Source organism: Rattus rattus, chromosome 6, assembly GCF_011064425.1.
Source record: "Rattus rattus isolate New Zealand chromosome 6, Rrattus_CSIRO_v1, whole genome shotgun sequence".
NCBI classification, from domain to species: domain Eukaryota; kingdom Metazoa; phylum Chordata; class Mammalia; order Rodentia; family Muridae; genus Rattus; species Rattus rattus.
The window spans coordinates 3,672,143-3,691,827 of NC_046159.1; the positions used below are offsets into that span (position 1 = coordinate 3,672,143).

Here is a 19,685-nt window from a genome sequence, read left to right on the forward strand (position 1 = left end):
CTTAGCGACCATTCCCGGCTGGACGATTCTTTCACTATATAGATCTGTGTGATAGAAGGAACTCACTATTCTGAGCCTGGTTTATGAAACCGAGACCTTTTATCCCAGGATTATAGTGAAAGCCCTGAGTTTAGTGCCCATGCCTGATGCTTCCTGTATCTTTCTGTTTGGTTCAACCTTGAGCCCCCAGGCCAGGTTTCAGCCCTTCTCTCTGTTCCCTGTCACCTCTGTCCTCTGCTAATAATGTCTTGTGCACTAAATTTGGCTGAAACTCTTGTTTCCAAAAACCAGCAGTACTGAGTTTGGATCTGGTACACCCAGAAACGATTTTTTTTCACTGAACAGTTGCTCGTTTGTCTGTCTGTCTTTCAGCATTTATTCATGCCTTTATAGCATCATCACAGGGTCATCAGAAATTGCAAAGCGCACTTCAGTCACTGAGCTTGGCCTCTCCTGGGCACGTGTGGTAATAAACAGGCCTAGAGCCGAAACAGAACAAAGCAGAAAAGGAAACTTCTCTCTCCAGATGTCTGCTAAATGTTCGAACCAGCGTTAAGGAGAGGTGTCTGAGAGGTGCCCGTTGCAGAAGGCCAGGTCACAACATGAATGGATTCATGTGTTTGCTTGACGCTGTTTATCAGCTGCCTTGTGTGCGTTGGGTGTTACGCTAAGCCCTTTCCGTATGCTACCCCTTCAGCAGCATAGGAAGTCGGCCTCACTGGTGTCCAAGACATGATAGAATTGCCAGACCTCCATGATAGAATTGCTAAGTCTCCATCTATAGCTGGGTGGCCCATCTTATCATGGATCCATGGGTGGTAACGTTCCGTCCTGTGCCCTTGGTCCTTGCATGCTCCCCTTCGTGTCACATCTGTGGGTGTGAAGTCTCGGGTAGCGTGCAGTGGCTATGTGCTGTTGAAGAAGGGGAGCTAGAAAGACCCATGGAAGGAGCAACTCCACTGTCTCTGTGCCCACGCCAGGCCTGTGCAAGCTCTAGCGTTGGTCTTGTTGAGGATTACCAGTTCTTTTGTTTTCCAGGAAAAACTATCATTTAAAAATGTGTGGCCTCTTTTATGCCACTTCGCCCTGCTTGATGAGGAGGATGTTGAGGTGTTTGTTGTCTGTAGTTCTCGGCCACTGCCGCATCGTGGGCCCCTCTACTCACTTAAGGACACCTCAGGACTATGGAGGTAGAGATCTGGGTCTTGACTCCTCACTGTGGATTTGCAAGCCTCCAGGAGTCCGTGGTGCATAATGGTGTCACAGTGCACACTGGCTAAACAGTGAGGCTGTGTCTAGGATGTGGTAGGGTGCTTTTGTTTATTTGCATATATTTTCCCTTTTCAGCTCAGACTTCAGGGTACGTTACTGGCAGAGACTGAGGTCACGTGAGATGGGAAGCGAAAGAGTGCCTGCCGTGGTTCCAGGGAGTTACTTAGCAGTCTTTAAACCAGTTTATACCTTAGGCATTGACTTGGACCCCCCCAGGGCTTCACACAGGGCTCAGCCATTCAGGGGAGGAGCAGGCTACACAGGTCCCCTCTGTGTCACTGGCTGCCAGGATTCCTCCAGGGAGATCCTGTGGCCCCTATGGTGGCAGGGACAGTTGGTGTGCTCTGCTGTTGGATTGGTGAAGTTGATTCCCGGGCTTCTCACTGAGTTTTCTGTTCCTTGTCTACAAAGCAGAACTACTAACAGTGATCTACCGGACACTCGTGAATGTGAAGTAGAAGCCTGGTGTGGTGCACACTTGAGGACCCGCCACTTGGGAGGCAGAGGCAGGAGGATCCAGAGCTCAAGGTCATGTTCAGCTGCAGAGGGAGTTAGAGGCCAGCCTGGATTCTGCGAAACTCTCTGGAAAGCAACAATAAAACAAAACAAAATAATTTGCTTGCACAGTTTGCTTACTGAGATACCTGGCATTGAAATTGCTTGTTCTTAGCAGTGATTGTTAAATCATGCAGGCTTTTCCTAAATTAATATCAAGAGAATGGGCAGTGACCACTTACACAGATACTAATTAAAAGGCACAGTACCTGCAACCAACAGTGTCGACTTCGACCCTGGCTATCCCGGCAGTACATTCGGGACCTTTTAATAGACTTTAAACTTGATCTCTGACAGCCACAGTGATGATGGCATTAGTAATCACCAGCTGATGATATATCGGTGATCGATAGCGGCCTCAGGCTGTACAAAAGGATTACCCCAGGTGCCTTCTTTACATCCCTATTAGTCATCAGATTAACCATCACGACCAAGCATGCACAATTGCCTCCTTTTGCAGAGGGAGGAACTGGGAACACGGAGAATCAGTTAGAGCCAGGCATGGTGGTGCATGCCTGCAGCCCTACTACTCAGGAGGTCAAGACAGGAAGGCTGGAGTTCAAAGCCAGTCCTAGCTACTTCCTAGTAGTGACTTCCTAGCCAGCCTGGGTTCCATGAGATTCTGGCTCAGACGGAGGTGGGGATTGTACTTCTCGAGCAAAGAGATGGAATAAAAATTGAAGCTCTTCCCCCCCATGCAACGCTGATACCACCCGTACAGTTCCATACTTGATTTTTAATTGAACCAGCAAATCAGTTCTCGCTTGTTGAAGGGACTCTGACTCAGGGTTTCATGGTTTTGGCTGTTATTTTTTTCCTCTTCTCCGTGTGTGTACTCATTAAGAAATATGAAGGACGTATTTCTGTGCCTTGTTATTTTGCATTTACCGAAATCTGTAGAGAAGAGTGAGGCTGTGCAAACAGACACAGAAGCTGCCCGTCGCGATCCCGTTGCTCTCACACCCCATTCCGTCAAGCCCAACAGCTGTATCTTCAACGGATGTACACATGTTTAAAAGATACGGCTGTTTCAGTGACTGTAACATTATGAAAGGGACAAAGGGTCCTGACATTAATTGGAAGGGAAGCACGGTTTTGGCTGTGCTTATTCCACAAAGGGATGTGGGTCATCCTGATATTCAGTGTTTCCATGGTGTATACGCTACCCACCGATTATCCACTTAGCAGAGGGGCAGGCTACCACATCAACTGTCATTTTTATTTACTAGTGGTCTTGGCATACTAGAGTATCGACACTAATAATTTTATTAGAGTATATTGTTATAAGTGTTGTATTTTGTGATTACTATGATGTCATGCTGATGATATATATATATATATATATATATATATATATATATCTCACATACATGAAGTATTTTCCATGCATAGATAGGTAGATGGATGGATAGATAGATAATGGATAGATGAGTAGATGTAGATAGATAGATAGATAGATAGATAGATAGATAGATAGATAGACAGACAGACAGATAGATAACTGTCTGCTGTCTGAAGCATCTAGGAGGGTCCTTATGTCTCTCAAAGACAAAGGTGAGCAGAGAGTTTAGTGGGGTTTCTCTTTGGCTCTCTCCTGTGTTCCTCTGTACTGAGTCTCTGCCGACCACAGAGATTCTGTACAGCTGGTAGAGCTTTATTTGCCGTATGTAGGAATAAACCAACCTCACTGGGCGAGCAGATGCTCCCATCAAAGCAGAGGCAGAAGATGTGGGAGCGGGTACAGGAGTAAGTCCGGCTGTCTCATGAGAACTGTGGACGGCCATGCCCCTCTGCTCAGCATGCCTCAGTTCAGCATTCTGGCATCTGCCCTGGCAGAGTTTACTGCATGGAAATGACTGCATGCAGTGAACAGCTCTGGGCCGTTGTTGGACTTTGCTGCCACACCCCTGAAGACATGGTCCAGTTTTGCAAAGGATTTTTTGCTTCTGTTGTATGGGCGATAACCACTCCATGTTTCAGGGTGACTTGCCACACACGATGATAATTCAGAGATGCTCCCAGAGCCTTCTGGAGGACGGAGGGTGTGGGTTCTGGAGTGAGGTTGTGTTTAAGTAGCAATGAAGACAGAAGGGCTCTGCCTCCGATTTAAAGGGTTCTTACATTAGGAAGCACTAACTTGTCTCGTGGCGCCAACGCTTTTATTGTGTATACATTATGAATATTAAAAATTCATCTTGCAATAAATGTACGCCTAACCTTTTACATTCCAAAGTCTCAGAGGACGAGGGGGAAGAAATATATGTAAAGATTTCCACACTGGGCTGAACACACTGTCAGTGGCCATCAATAACAAATCTGTTTTCACGCCTCATAAGAAAGGGCTCTATACCGTGTCCCGCCATTCTGATAGATTCCACTCGGGCACTCAGGGGGCTGCTGTGTTTGTGCTTAGACCTGTTCTTCTCAGGATGTGGCCCCAGGACCAGCAGACTTGGGGTTCGTTAGGGATGCAAATTCTGGGTCTCAACCCTAGATCTATTGAATCTTAAATTGTGAGGATGGGACAGCCCGTAAGATGATTCTGAACCTTCTCGGCCTTGTCTAATGAGGAAGGGGCAAGGAGAATGAGTAGAGAAAACCCTCCAGCCATGTCGATGTGTCCCCTGCGATCCTGAAGTCTTGACTCTGTAAGCAATGTTAATGGCTCTCTTGCTGATTCATATTATGTATTCTCCCGGCTCAGTATATGCTAACAGCTGTCTTGACTAAGGCCACATCACGCTGATAGACTACAATACGTTTATCAGTTGTGGAAAATGACTCTGAGTAGTTTACCTTAGATCATGGATGCGGGTGGCCGGCTGTAGAGATTTTCTTCAAGAAGATGCAGCAGAGAGCAGTGCCTCTGCTCTCCGTGGTGGTCTGTTGGCTTCATGACCGTAGGCAGAGGTTAAGTTCCTCCTGTTACAATATTGATCGGATGAAAGCCCTCTGCATCCAAGAGTTACAGAAATAGAGTCATGTTTCCAGTTTACAAGTGATCGATGGGGCCGAGAAGGGAGGAGAGATAACGAACGGTATTTGGCAGGAGAAGGTTGTATCCCCCAGTACCCCTGTGTGGCAACACTGTCAACGACGGGAAGAAGGAAACAAAGAGGTTGAGGTAGTGAGACCGTCACAAGGCCAGACTATACACATTGAGAGAGGGGAATGATAATAATTCCGGTTTTTGCAGACTATCTTGGAAAGTCATTTATACAAACATCTCACCGTGTTGGGTCTCCCTCCTGCTCACAGTTCCTTACCAGGCACCTCTGCAGTCCATTAGGTCAAATAATCAAAGCCACCGTGTAGCAAGACCCAGGACCCCTCCTCCCGGAAACAGACCTGACATTCAGAGACCGTTCCAGCCCTACTTAGCTCTCCAGCTCACAAGAGGCAGTGCAGGCTTGACCACATACAGACAAAAAGGTCTTTCTATAGATGGGGGGGAGGGGTGGTTAGAAGCAAAGACCCACATATGTCTAAAGTTAGGTTAACGTGATTCCCTTTGCTCCCTTCCATTCAAAAGAACACTTCAAGATTTTCTTATCAATACAGTCGGTGATCTGGTCTCCCCAAGCGTTCAGAGACAAAGGCCCTCTCGCTTCTGAGCACTGATGTTCAGGCCCTGTGTCTTCGTGGGTTTTGTGTAGTGTGGTACCAGCCGGCCCACCTGGGCCTTGGTCTGGTCCATCAAGTAACTTCTTAAACACCTCCCGCTAATGTCTGCCTTGTGTTCTGTGGGCTTCCTCTCATAGATATGAGGGGAGCTCTGGCCCCAGTCCAGGAGATTCATGCATGAGCTTGCCCTTCTCTCTTTTGCCTGAAAGCCAGAGCACCCTGTCTTCTGGACATGCCTATACCCTGCCATCTCAGGAAGGAGGCCCTTCCTTCGGACTGGCAGGAGAACACTGTTTCCTTTCCCTGAGGCCATAAAGCTTTCTGCTTGAGGTAGTCAATAAATATGATTTTTCTAGAACATCCTTGTACATGCTACCAATAAAGAGATAAAAAAAATTGTTAGTTGTGCTGTGGGTACAAACTCTCAGCCAGCTTATTAACATATGCTCAAGCCCTGTGATGACGTGACACGATGTACCAAAGTTAAAAGAAGTACATTTGAGGTACTTTTTGTCCAAAGTGGGTGACTTGGACTTTTTCTCCATCTTCACAAGGTTCTGTAGCCAGGCCAGTATTCCCTACAATTTTAACTGCTTCATGTAGGTGCATGACAAACACATCCTCAACCATCTTCCTCCCTGGAGCTTCTCTGTCAGGTCAGTTCCGCCACCTGTACAACGCACGGCGGACATATTGTTCACACCTCCGCTGTACTGCAGCCTCTCTCTGGAAGGCTGGGTCAGAGTGAGCCTGTGGTCTTCATCTCTCGGTCTCCCAGAGTCAGAGAACAGTACGGCACAGACTGTGTAAATCACTAAGTTCAGTGGATGGTCGAGGACAGGCAGTATGCTGTTGACGGTGGCTGGACACTGCTATGCAACACTGTGCCTTGCTGGAGGTCAGGCCCAGTGAAGCAGAGAGAGTGGCAGCTAAGGAAAAGAGGCTTTTCCGTTGGGGGTGGAGCAACTGTGGTTACTTTTAAGATGCTGGTCAGTCAGTCTCAAACTTTTGAGTGCCTGCATCTCATAACAAGAAGGAGGGACCTCTCGGCAAGTAAGATTTCTGTCCAGCAGCCTCCAGGGACAAAGACAATTGCGTGGGGGGAAACTCTTGATGCTGCTGACAGAAGCCGAGGAGAGAGCCCAGGCATGTGCTTCAGGATATGACAGAAGCAAGTTCAGAACGTTCTGTCTGCCTCGCCGCTGCCGAACAAAACAAGGCCTTTGTTCCTTTGCTTCGGTTCCGCAGGCCCTCCGCGTGAGGATGCAGAGTGAAGCCCTGCAGCCTTGTCAGACGGGTGCTCCATTGGCTTGTTTAAAAATGTATTTAAAGATTTGGAAATAGAAGCGGGGCCGGTTGGGAAGAGAAAGGAGGGTGTCACTGGAGTTGGGGGTCAGTGAGGGTAGAGGGTGATATGATTAAGAGATACCATGTGTATGTGTATAAAAACATCGTGATGAGACCTGCCGTTGTGTGTTAGTAACTCACACCAGTGAAATAGTAATTTAAAAAGTTCCTTCAAAAATAACCTGCTCCCTGACTGAGGAACACAGGTGCACAGTGTCTGTCTCATCCAGAGTCACCGTGTGGTACTGGACAGAAGGACTCACGTCTTCTGTGGTACAGCATCACCTCCTTGAGACCTGCTCTGGTTCCCATCCACATCTCTTCAGACCAGTGTGCTCATGATGTGTCTCTTTAGAGATGTCATCTGAGCTGGGTGTGGTGGCCCAGGTCTTTAATCCCAGCACTTGAGAGGAAAAGGCAGGCAGATCTCTGAGTTCGAGGCCAGCATGGTCTACAAAGCTAGTTCTAGGACACCCAGGGCGAAACAGAGAAACACTGTCTCAATCAATCAATCAATCAATCAATCAATCAATCAAGCAAGCAAGCAAACAAACAAACTAACAAACAAAACGTCATCTGGAAGTTAGAGTGATGCTCCTGCCTCAGCTTCCAGAGTGTTCAAATTACAGGCATGGACCACCACACCCAGAATCCTAATAGATTAATCTTGTTCAGACTGGTTGAATACCCATCCACTCAGTACCCTTAACAAGTTATCAGACATCTCTACTTAGTTTCCTAAAGTGTATCTGAGGCTATCCCACTTCCTGCTGGAGAGCCTGTGTCTGAGGCTATCCCACTCCCTGCTGGAGAGCCTGTGTCTGAGGCCATCCCACTCCCTGCTGGAGAGCCTGTGTCTGAGGCCATCCCACTCCCTGCTGGAGAGTCTGTGTCTGAGGGCTATCCCACTCCCTGCTGGAGAGCCTGTGTCTGAGGCTATCCCACTCCCTGCTGGAGAGCCTGTGTCTGAGGCTATCCCACTCCCTGCTGGAGAGCCTGTGTCTGAGGCCATCCTACTCCCTGCTGGAGAGTCTGTGTCTGAAGTCATCCCATTCCCTGCTGGGGAGCCTGTGTCTGAGGCTATCCCACTCCCTGCTGGAGAGCCTGTGTCTGAGGCCATCCTACTGCCTGCTGGAGAGCCTGTGTCTGAGGCCATCCCACTCCCTGCTGGAGAGTCTGTGTCTGAGGCTATCCCACTCCCTGCTGGAGAGTCTGTGTCTGAGGCTATCCCACTGCCTGCTTGAGAGCCTGTGTCTGAGGCTATCCCACTTCCTGCTGGAGAGTCTGTGTCTGAGGCTATCCCACTCCCTGCTGGAGAGTCTGTGTCTGAGGCTATCCCACTCCCTGCTGGAGAGTCTGTGTCTGAGGCTATCCCACTCCCTGCTGGAGAGCCTGTGTCTGAGGCCATCCCACTCCCTGCTGGAGAGCCTGTGTCTGAGGCCATCCCACTCCCTGCTGGAGAGTCTGTGTCTGAGGCCATCCCACTCCCTGCTGGAGAGCCTGTGTCTGAGGCCATCCCACTCCCTGCTGGAGAGCCTGTGTCTGAGGCTATCCCACTCCCTGCTGGAGAGTCTGTGTCTGAGGCTATCCCACTGCCTGCTGGAGAGCCTGTGTCTGAGGCTATCCCACTTCCTGCTGGAGAGCCTGTGTCTGAGGCTATCCCACTCCCTGCTGGAGAGCCTGTGTCTGAGGCTATCCCACTCCCTGCTGGAGAGCCTGTGTCTGAGGCCATCCCTCCCCTGCTGGAGAGCCTGTGTCTGAGGCCATCCCACTCCCTGCTGGGCTGTATCCCATCCCTCCCTGCTGGAGAGCCTGTGTCTGGGCCATCCCTGCTGGAGAGCCTGTCTGGGCCATCCCTCCCGCTGGAGGCCTGGCCATCCCTGCTGCTCCCCTGCTGGAGAGCCTGTGTCTGAGGCCATCCCATTCCCTGCTGGAGAGTCTGTGTCTGAGGCCATCCTGCCTGCTCCCTGCTAGAGAGCCTGTGTCTGAGGCTATCCTACTTCCTGCTGGAGAGTCTGTGTCTGAAGTCATCCCATTCCCTGCTGGGGAGCCTGTGTCTGAGGCTATCCCACTCCCTGCTGGCGAGCCTGTGTCTGAGGCCATCCTACTGCCTGCTGGAGAGCCTGTGTCTGAGGCCATCCCATTCCCTGCTGGAGAGTCTGTGTCTGAGGCTATCCCACTCCCTGCTGGAGAGTCTGTGTCTGAGGCCATCCCACTCCCTGCTGGAGAGTCTGTGTCTGAGGCCATCCCACTCCCTGCTGGAGAGCCTGTGTCTGAGGCCATCCCACTCCCTGCTGGAGAGTCTGTGTCTGAGGCCATCCCACTCCCTGCTAGAGAGCCTGTGTCTGAGGCCATCCTACTGCCTGCTGGAGAGCCTGTGTCTGAGGCTATCTCACTCCCTGCTGGAGAGCCTGTGTCTGAGGCTATCCCACTCCCTGCTGGAGAGCCTGTGTCTGAGGCCATCCCACTCCCTGCTGGAGAGCCTGTGTCTGAGGCTATCCCACTCCCTGCTGGAGAGCCTGTGTCTGAGGCTATCCCACTCCCTGCTGGAGAGCCTGTGTCTGAGGCCATCCCACTCCCTGCTGGAGAGTCTGTGTCTGAGGCTATCCCACTCCCTGCTGGAGAGCCTGTGTCTGAGGCTATCCCACTCCCTGCTGGAGAGCCAAGCCGCCTCTTTGTCACCCACCTGCTGTGTTCTGTATCTCCACCATGCCTTTTCTACTCTACACCTTGTTACAGTTCTACTGTGGGTCTGTTTGTCCCACTTAACCTACCTTGTAGGGCTCCGTGACAATGGCATGAAGTTAGGTATGGAAAGCCCTTGAAGGAGCTCCAGCCGCTACTGGTGCCTCTTGCTGTTACTAGCAAGGGTCATTTCAAGCCTTCTTTTTAAGCAAATCCTCCATATTTCCCTTTAGCCTTAATTCCTTTTAGAATTCTCTGAGTGGTGTGTAGCCAATGGTGTCCTGCCTTAGAGTAGTGTGTGATTTTATTCTGGCCCTGATTGGACATACACTAATCGAATAGATTAGACTTTATTTATCATTGTATATGCTCTGAACTATCTTTTAGACTCTTGGGAATACAGAGGAACTTAATAAATACTGGTTAAGACGATGGCTTTACTATTTTAAAGCCACGTCCCATCGGGCTACAGAGACGGCTCTGTGGTTCCTTGTCTACTGCTCACCCACAGGACCTACCTGCGTGCAGTTTCTCACCCATGTTGGATGGTTTACAGCTGCCTGCAATGCCAGCTCTGAGGGATCTGACACCATCTCCAGGCCTCCGAGGACACTATGTTCATGTACACATACCCACACATGCACACACAAACACGCTCTCCGTTAAATGTAGCGAAAATGCATCTTTAAAGTCGTGCCTCACAGGTTGAGAGAAACACAAGTCACGAGCAAGAGAAAAGGCTCGGCAGCAGGGGTGGCCCCTGTGGGAGACACTGACTGAGCTGTGTGTTGCTGGCATCCTCGTAACCCAGTCCTGTTTCTTTCCTGCGTTCCCTGCTGCAGGTCTGCGTGGTGGCCTACCTTGGACTGTTCATGCTTTGTGTCTCATACCAAGTTGACGAGAAGACGTGTGTCCAGTTTTCTATGAAGGTAAGTGGTTTCTCCTGTTTTCGGAAGCATCGCATAGAGAGGAATGTGACTGCAGACAAGAGGGAGCTTCTTAAGGTGCTACCTATCTGCTGACACCAGAAACTCCATTTACAGGCAGATAAAACATGTTCCGGGAGGGCGTTGGTCCAGACATAGAGGTAATGCTAGGACCTTTAATTAATATCCATGAGTTGGGTTGGCCTACAGCATATGAAGTGGGACCTTTAGTGACCCAGAACAAATGCTGAGCAGTCCAACAAAGCACTATGCCAGGGAACGGTGTCTCTCTGGGTGCTCATTTTCATATCTTGGGGGTATTTGGAATATCCCAGCAATAAAACAGTCCGACTGTATGCCCCCTTGTAGGTGGGGTGCCAACGCAGAAAGGGTTCACTGGGTGTGTCCGGCGGGCCCTGCTTATAGTCTGTGGGAAATGGCTAGGCTGTGCATGGCTTGGCTGTCACGTGCTATGAACTTCCTGTCTGCCAGGGGAGTGCATTTGATTGCAATCCTTTCAGGCACACAGCGCCGCACTGTGCAAAATGTCATCTCCAAGGAAAGGCTTGGATGGTCTCCCCTCAGAGGTAGGAAGAGGCTTGGACACTCCTCAGAGGTGGAGAACGTAAGGTCATAGGATAAACTGAGCACCCCTGGCTGGTGGCTTCACTTGGCGCCATAGTCCAGAATGAGAATGTCCTGTGTGTTTCTCTTGTCCGTCTGTAGTTGACTTCCCTCTTTGTTTCCTAAACCCAGGAGACATAAAGCCCAAGAATAAGTCAGTGATGTCATTTTAAAATCACAAAGGTAAAAATAGGACATGCTTAAAGTATGGAGATGTAGCTAGTGATGGCCCAGCATGGATGAAACCCCAGATCTGACCCCCAGCACCAAATCAATGGGGCATGGTAGTACATGACTGTGATCTCACCATTCAGGAAGTGGAAATCGGGGAGATCAGAAATTCAAAAGTTCAAGGCCAGCCTCAACCGTATACTGAGTTGGAGGCCAGCAAAATTACATCATGGGATTCTGTCTGGAGGAGGAAGAGGTGGGAGAGGTGAGAGAGGAGAAGGAAGAGTTGTAGGAAGAAGAAAAGGAGGAGGAGAAGGAAAAGAAGAAGGAGAAGAAGAAGAAAGAGAAGGAGAAGGAGGAGGAGAAGGAAAAGAAGGAGAAGAAGAAGGAGAAGGAGAAGAAGAAGGAGGAGGAGGAGAAGAAGGAGGAGGAGGAGAAGGAGAAGAAGAAAAAGAAGAAGAAGAAGAAGAAGAAAAAGAAGAAGAAGAAGAAGAAGAAGAAGAAGAAGAAGAAGAGGAGGAGGAGAAGGAGAAGAAGAAGAAGGAGGAGGAGGAGGAGGAAGGAGGAGAAGAAGAAGGAGAAGAAGGAGAAGGAGAAGAAGGAGAAGGAGGAGGAGAAGGAGAAGAAGGAGGAGAAGGAGGAGAAGGTGGTTGTATACTCCATGATAGTGGTATAAAAAACAACCTGCTCACATTTTTTAACAGATAACTGCGAGCTACCATGTGGATGCTGGGAACTGAACCTGGGTGTTCTGGGAGAACAGCAAGAGCTCTCGACCCCTGGACCACTTCTCCAGCCCTGAAACTCACCTTTTTGATATGAGGTCTTGGTCTTTTTTTTTTTTTAAGAAGCACAGACATCTGCTCAGACTCCTTTTCTGTGAGGTTGACCAAATACCAAGGTACGATGATGAGAAAAGAGAAAGAGAAAAGAAAAAGAAAGCCAAAACCCTCGTAAGAAATAGCGTGCCAAGTCTCAGGGGCTTAATCCAGAAAGTAAAAACATCCTAACCTGGACTTTTCTGCAGTCACGGAAAGCACCCAGGCCTCCTTCCTTGCTTCACTTTCAGTGAGACCCCCAGCAGACCCTCCAACATCTGTACCATAAAATAAAATAAAATAAAATAAAATAAAATAAAGGAGATGGGGAAAGAAAAGATTGAAGCAAAGCAACCAGCAACTGTTGTCAGGGCCAGCCAGGCTGCAGATCCCCACTGGGAAGCCCTCATTAGCTCTATCCTCTCTTCACCCATGACAGAGGCTGACAGACAAGAAACTCTTTCTCCTCTCCTCAAGGTGACCTTCAGCCAGGCGGCTGCCAGCAATCCCAGACATTCTCTGGCATCTTCAGTCCAAAAAGAGCTTCATCTGGGCTCCAACAGGGCATAGCGGATGTCCCCTGAGCTCCTCACAGCGTTTTAGGGGGAATGAAAGGGGCTTTTAGGCGGGACTCATCCTTGCATGGCTGCATTTTAGCCCCCACCCCTGGGCACTCTGGCCTAAGCTTTTTATGAGAATGCATTGGGTATCTAGATAGACAGGGCAAGCCTGCTTGCTATGGTGATGGACTTTTCTGTTTTCTCTCTCTCTCTCTCTCTCTCTCTCTCTCTCTCACACACACACACACACACACACACACACACACACACACACACACACACACCCTGCTCTTAGACTCCAGAGACCGCCAGCACTTTCCTGCTTTCTCCCTGGACTCTGCCTCTGGGCCTGGCAGACCGCCAGTGTGGACCCTCTTACCTGCCCTTCTGAGTGTCCCCCCTTTTCTGAGAGCTCTTGTGCAGTTGTTGAACCCTTGAAGGTCATGTGCCTGTGGACACCTTGCTGGCATTTCCCTGGGCTGCTCTGTGGCAGTCACTTCCCAGCAGCAGCCAGGCCTCACCTTCTGGCCAAGGGGAGATCATTAAATCCAGACAGAACCCCCTCCTCCCAGAGCCACCAACTGGGAAAGCCACAGCGGGTTCCAATTACAGCAGGGCAGGAGAAAGCCTGGGGGTTACATAAGCACCGAGCTGGCCTCCAGAGATGTTCTGCAGGGACACCCACACTGGCTGCTGTCAAGGTCCCAAGGTGACTCCACACGCCTGCCTTCATTGTTTATTCTTGTCATGCGGGCAAAACAGGGTGCTTGGTTTTAAATTATGGGTTTTACTGCAGGAGCCTGTTGCTGTCAGACTTAACATCCTGAAAGGAAGGTGCCACCAGGTGCCACCAGCAGGCCTGAGTGTCTGTAACCTGACAGACAGGCAGCTTGCCTGATTCTGAGAGTCACTAAGTGTGAGATGTCACTTGGCTAAGGGAGGTGGGTACTTTCCTTCTGTCCTGGAGCTGCTGGGTCCTGTAGTTAAGGATTGAGATTGCAATTAAGCAACCTCTGTGTGCCGTGCTAATGTTTACACCCTTCTGCAAGCCAAGTCTGCACTGCTCCTCTCACAGGACAGAGAGCAAACAGGCAGCAGATCTCTGCTGGAGGATTCCTGGAACTGGCAGTGTCCCCCCTTGCTGGTTTAATTCACAAATAGCCAGCTAGGGCTCCTGTGCCCTTCAGAGGTGGCAAGTCTGGATCCTTCTAATGACGATGTAAAGTCAGGGTTACAGGTATCATTCTGAATTTACAAGTATAGAAATATTGCTTAACATGTGCAATGGATAAGCTTCCCCCTCCCCTACCCCCAGGAGCACTAGGAATGAGCTTCCTCCTCCCCCTGGGAGCACTATGGATGCGCTCCCCTCCCCCAGAAGCACTATGGATGTGCTCCCCCCCCCCCCAGAAGCACTATGGATGAGCGCCCCCTGCCCACCAGGAGCACTATGGATGAGCTTCCCCCTCCCCCCAGGAGCACTATGGATGAGCTTCCCCCTCCCCCCAGGAGCACTATGGATGAGCTCCCCCTGCCCACCAGGAGCACTATGGATGAGCTTCTCCCTCCTCCCAGGAGCACTATGGATGTTTCCCCCTCCTCCTCCCCCCAGGAGCACTATGGATGAATTTCCCCCTCCTCTTCCCCCAGGAGCACTGTGAATGAGCTTCTCCCTCCTCCTCCCCTCCCCCCCAGGAACACTATGGATGAGCCCCACCCCCCCTCCCCAAGCACTAGGGAGTGAAGCCTTGTTTGGGTGGCCCGGCCTGCCAGCTCATGCTCTCATGGTTGTGCACTTGTTCCATGGTCTTTGGCAAATCAATATTTTGAGTCAAAATGTATCCTTTACATTTTTAAATTATACTTTATCACTCATTTATTTTTTGCGTGTCTCCATGCTATGATATGTGTATGTGGAGGTCAGGGGACATCTTTCAGGGAGTTGACTCTTTCCTTCCACCATGTGGGGTCCGGGTATTGAACTCAGGTCATCAGACTTGGTGGCAGGAGCCTTTACCCATTGAGACATCTTGCCAGCACTGTTTTCTTTAAAATAGACAAACTTCTTATTGTCGGTAAGTGAACTTTCCCAGTGGTAGGTGTTATGACTAGCTACAGTTTAAGGACACGTGTGTGCATCTGGGTGTGACTGTGCTTATGTGCATCTTACACAGTAGATGGGAGAGCAATCACATTGGTTGCCAAAACCCACAGCTAAAAATGCTGTGGTGAAAGTTCAGCTTGGGGCTCTTCTACTAAGAGATGACTACCCGGAGGGTAGTGACACTTTAACTGGGTCTCTCCTGCTAGCAGTTGCCCATGGCCAACACAAACCTGCTTTTCATACCGGGAACTTGAATTCCAACACCAATCTCAAATGTTTCGGAAAAATCCATAGTACTTTCAATATTCTAACCCATTAGCCTTACACAGTAAGTCCATATTTTAAAGTCCACTTCCACATGAAACATAGCCACTGAATGCTTTGGGGACAGGAGCAAAGCAGTCCTTTGAATATCGCAAATTACAGGAATACTTTCTAAATTTTATAATGCTGTCATTTTGCATTTATCTGATTCTTTCCCTCCAAGGAACATGAAACATGTCAAATACAGATTACTCCTGTTATGTTTCTAAGGCATAAGTTGTTTCATCCAGGCACGGTAGCACCTGCCTGAAACCCCAGTACTTGAGGGGAGGAGGCAGGAGGATCGTGAGTTCAGGACTGGTCTCAGCCACACAGCAGAACTACTGCTGGTAAGGGGTAGCTTTTTGTCTCCATGGCAGCATAAATCTTGCCCTACAAACTGTAGACGAGAGTTCCAATGTCTGTGGAACTGGTCTTTATCTGGACCTCACGCGGGGGAGCAGTCAGAGGTCTGTGAGCCCAGTCACAAGAGCATCTCTCTTGCTGTACAGTGGACCATATTGTGGCCATTGCCAGTGAGAACGTACAACTTTAGCTCACAGTGGTCCAGACGTCAGTGAACTAAGACAGAGATGTTTATGGAGAGTCCGTCATCCCTTGCCAGCAGTTAGAACTTTAACCAGTCACGTCCAGTCCCAGAGCTAACACGAGTCATCTACCCTCTACGGCCGCATTTTGTTTTCCTCCCAGAGGCCTCTTGGTTGGGGGTCTTGACTATCATGGCTGTAGTGCGGTGCCACATCAAGCACGTCTGTTTTTCATTAGCCCTTATTGTTAGTTGATCAATTTGTAACAATTTTGACCAGTGTGATGTTTTCATTACAGAAACCTGTTTTTTGCTTTCATATCTTGTTTCCACCCTGTGACTGGCATTTCCCAATTTTATTGATAAGTGTGGGGTGCCCTCTGGAAGAGAGGGCTTCTTTGGGATTCATTTGCGTTACTTGCTAAAGCTAGACATAAACAGTTCACGGGCAAGCGAACAGGTCGTTGCAATCCATAAGAAAGGCCGGCTCTGCATGATAAAGGGTTAAGGACTGTTTCCCAATAAATAAGTGTAAAGCTGTCATGGCTGCACACATCTACGGTCCCAGCACTTGAGCGCTGGAGGCAGGAGGATTGGGAATTCAAGCCCTTCCTCAGCTTTAAAGATAGTTCGGGTCAGCCTGGGGTACGGGAACCTCTGTTGCAAAAGCCGGTGATTTAACTGATCAGCGTGGGAGTAAGATCCGCGTCTTGGGTGTTATATTTTGAGAAGAGATTGGCCCGTGCCTCGGAGAGCTCAAACAGTGTTCACTGGTTTGCTTTGCAGTTGCCGGGTCCTCTCTGGTAACAGGAAACGCTTCTTCTCTCTTGCAGGTGTTTTATTTCCTGCTGAGTGCCCTCGGCCTGATGGTCTGCACGCTGGCCGTGGCCTTCGCCGCCCACCACTGTTCCCTGCTTGCACAGTTTACCTGCGAGACCTCCCTGGATTCTTGCCAGTGCCGGCTGCCTTCCGCGGAGCCTCTCAGCAGGGCCTTTGTTTACAGGGATGTGACTGACTGTAGCAGCATCACTGGTACTTTCAAATTGTTCTTAATCATCCAGATGGTTCTAAACCTGGTCTGTGGCCTGGTGTGCTTGCTGGCTTGCTTTGTGATGTGGAAGCACAGGTACCAGGTCTTTTATGTGGGTGTTGGGCTGCGCTCCCTGATGGCTTCTGATGGCCAGCAACAAAAGGCCTAACAGGTTGGCTCAGTGGGAGACAAGCTCAGAAACAGCACACCCACCGGCCAGCCAAGGCGAAAACCACAATTTTTTAAAGGCAAACTTTTGACAACAAATACCTTTTCATTCTCTAAATGTGTATTTTTAGATTCCCCCCCCCCCGCCGAAAACAAAAAACCGTATTTTTGGATCTCTATTGTACTTAAAAAAAAACAAAAAAAACTTTTTGTGAGCACAGGGGTGGAGAGACACGGCTCACAAGGGAAGAGGACTCACTGCTCTTGCAAAGGACTCGAGTTCAAGTTCAGTTCCAGAGCCCAAGTTGAGTGGCTCACAGCTACCTGGATCTCCAGTTCCAGGGACACTGGGTGCTGTGCGCATGCGCGCGCACATACGTAATTTTACAAGCCAACTTATTTTTAAAGTTCTAATGAGAAACAAGATTCAAATTGACTTGGTGAACACCAAAAGGAAAAGAACAACAGACAAGGGACGAATGACCTTGAGCCGGTGCTAAGCTCTGGTGCCTATTTAGCCCTAAGGCTCTCCCATCCCCGCCCTCCTCTGCCTTTGTGTCAGTCCAGTGCGATGGTGTGAACTGGCAACGCAGGCCACTCCCTAGACCCTAGATTCTTCTAGCTCTTTCTGCCGCCTGCCATTATCCCCTTGGTGTCTTGAGAAAGGTCTAAGGAAAGCCGGGTCTCAGTTGAGAGCTTTTATTTTTCACAGTGGAGATGTCTTCAAGGTATGAAATGGCTTTTTAAAAAAACCTAGTAGAACAGGAAGGCTCAGTGATTCCGAACACCTGGGCTGGGTGCAGCCTTCCGGTTGCCTTAGCTCGGATCCATGAGTGGGCTGCAGCCTCGTGAGGTCTGATTCACCATAATTGAAAGGTGGTGCTGTTGTATTCCTAACGACGTAGAAAGTTTAAAAATAATTATATTATGCCTCTAGACTGTCATCTAAAACAAATCATTAAGACTAATTTCCAGCTAATTGTTCATTAAAATTATGCTCAGGATTCTGTTTAATGAGCTCTGGCTGTTCTTAGGCAGCACCGCTGGTGTTAGGAAAAATTACAGCCACAAGGGAAGATGTCTAAAGATCTACTTTTCCTGGAAGATAACCACCACAAAAAAAATAAAAGAAAAGAAAAGAACACTCAGGTTTAAAACACTCTCAGAGAAAAAAAAACAAGAGCATTTGTCATGGGAAATACTTCTATTAATAGCATGTCTGTGATACATTGAGAAAAATCTCCCCTTGACCACCAAGTACCTTTGATGGGGATTGGGAACTACGAGTGAGTCCTGTCAAACACATGGACTTCCTGTGAAATCCTAGTGATGATGACTTTTACAGTTGACCTAGGGACAGAATGCCTCCAAGTCCTTGTTTGGGTGATATGTTAGGGCATTTAGGTTCAGTTTAGACTTAAGTCACAGTGCTGGTTAAGACAGGCTTTGCTATGTAATTGGTACTACCCAGTGCAGACATGCATCTGTGGGTGCAGGTGCCATCATTAATGTCTCTCAGCGAGTCCAGGTCCCAGCTCAGCCAGGCTTGCCCCCACTCTGCCTATCCATATACTTTCCTGTCACAAAATTCCCCCCTAGAGAACACATACTCTTTTGCCTTTGAGGACTTTCTATGATGCCGATAATGGAATCAGTCCTTCGTGATCCACACACCCTACCTGAAGGAAAGGGATCGCCACTCACTCTTATTCCTGATTAACAGATGCTTAAACTTTTTACGTTCTGACTTGCTTTAAAGCTGTTCTTCCTTCCCGATCACTCGGGTCAAGGCAGCCCATCAGAGAGGATGGTGAGTAAAATTCCATCAGAGGAACAGGGGTGGGGCGGGGGTGGGGCAGGGGGCTGGTACGCATCTTTAATCCCAGCACTTGGAAGGTAGAAGGAGATGAATTTCTGTGAGTTCAGAGCCAGCCTGGTCTACAAAGAAAGTTCTAGGGCAGCCAGAGCAGACAGAGAAACCTTGTCTTGAAAAAACCAAAACCAAACAAACAAAAAACAGGGGGGTGAAGGACTGATCTCAGACAAAATTGCATGAACACAGCACGAAATTTCCTGATACCAACCTGGGATACCTTTAGTGTTTGTTAAGAATAACCAGCTCTGGGTTCTGAAGATAGTCCAGTAAGCTAAGTCCTTGCCACTCCAGTAAGAACTTGATCCCTTATAGAAAGGCCAGGCGTAGTGGCGTGTGCTTGTGATCGAGGAGGAAGAGAAGGCCACATCCCTGGGGCTTCCTCAACAGCCATCTTAGCATTTGAATTCCGGGTCCATGATGAGAGAGTTTGTCTCAAGGGAAAACAAACAAACTGAAAATAACCCAGAGTGGATAGCCGACCTCTGGCCTCACACAGTTAAGAGGAACCAAATTCACATCGACCTGGGATAGTTGTCTATAGAAACAGGAATGTGGTAGAGTAGCCAGGATGTCACGGGCCGTCCTTTCAGAGTGAAGCTATCTTCCAGTCCGTTTCTGTGCACCCCGCCTGGCTGAAAGCACACACACAAAATGCCTTTGTCCAACAAACTCAGCAGGGTTTTGTTTTTGTTTTCTCAATGAGAAAATGAAGATTCTCCGCCCAGTTAAGTTGCGCTATGATTTGCAAACGACTCACGGGGTGGTGGGGGTGGGTGGGCATTTTAAAGGGTAAAATAATTTTAGCCTGCGGGTTCCTACTTTCTAACACAACCAAGAGTTGGGGTGGTTTCAGCTCATGATACTATGTCTGCGCAGAATGGGGGATTTTACTGTTATGATCAGATATCCTTAACTCCCCAGAGAGGGGAAACGTTGTAAGTGAAGAGAAGGAGCAGAGCCCGATGATGAGGCCCTTCGCTGGAAGCTTGCTATATGCTGGGATGTGTAAGGATTGGGTTGCACGAAAAACAAATGGCTTTGGGCTGGATTTGGAGTATTTTGACGTTATGTTTTG

At 49.0% G+C, this 19,685-nt stretch overlaps 1 protein-coding gene across 1 annotated transcript in view; it reads left to right on the plus strand.

Moving 5' to 3' along the window:
• Sspn (sarcospan) overlaps window positions 1-17,810 on the plus strand; it is a 32,008-nt gene extending 14,198 nt beyond the window's left edge. Inside the window, exons 2-3 of the mRNA XM_032905405.1 lie at window positions 10,326-10,412; window positions 16,370-17,810. Of these exons, the coding sequence (XP_032761296.1) occupies window positions 10,326-10,412; window positions 16,370-16,735 (453 nt within the window). The 3' untranslated portion in view covers window positions 16,736-17,810. The remainder of the gene's footprint in view (window positions 1-10,325; window positions 10,413-16,369) is intronic.
• Window positions 17,811-19,685: the final 1,875 nt, after the last annotated feature.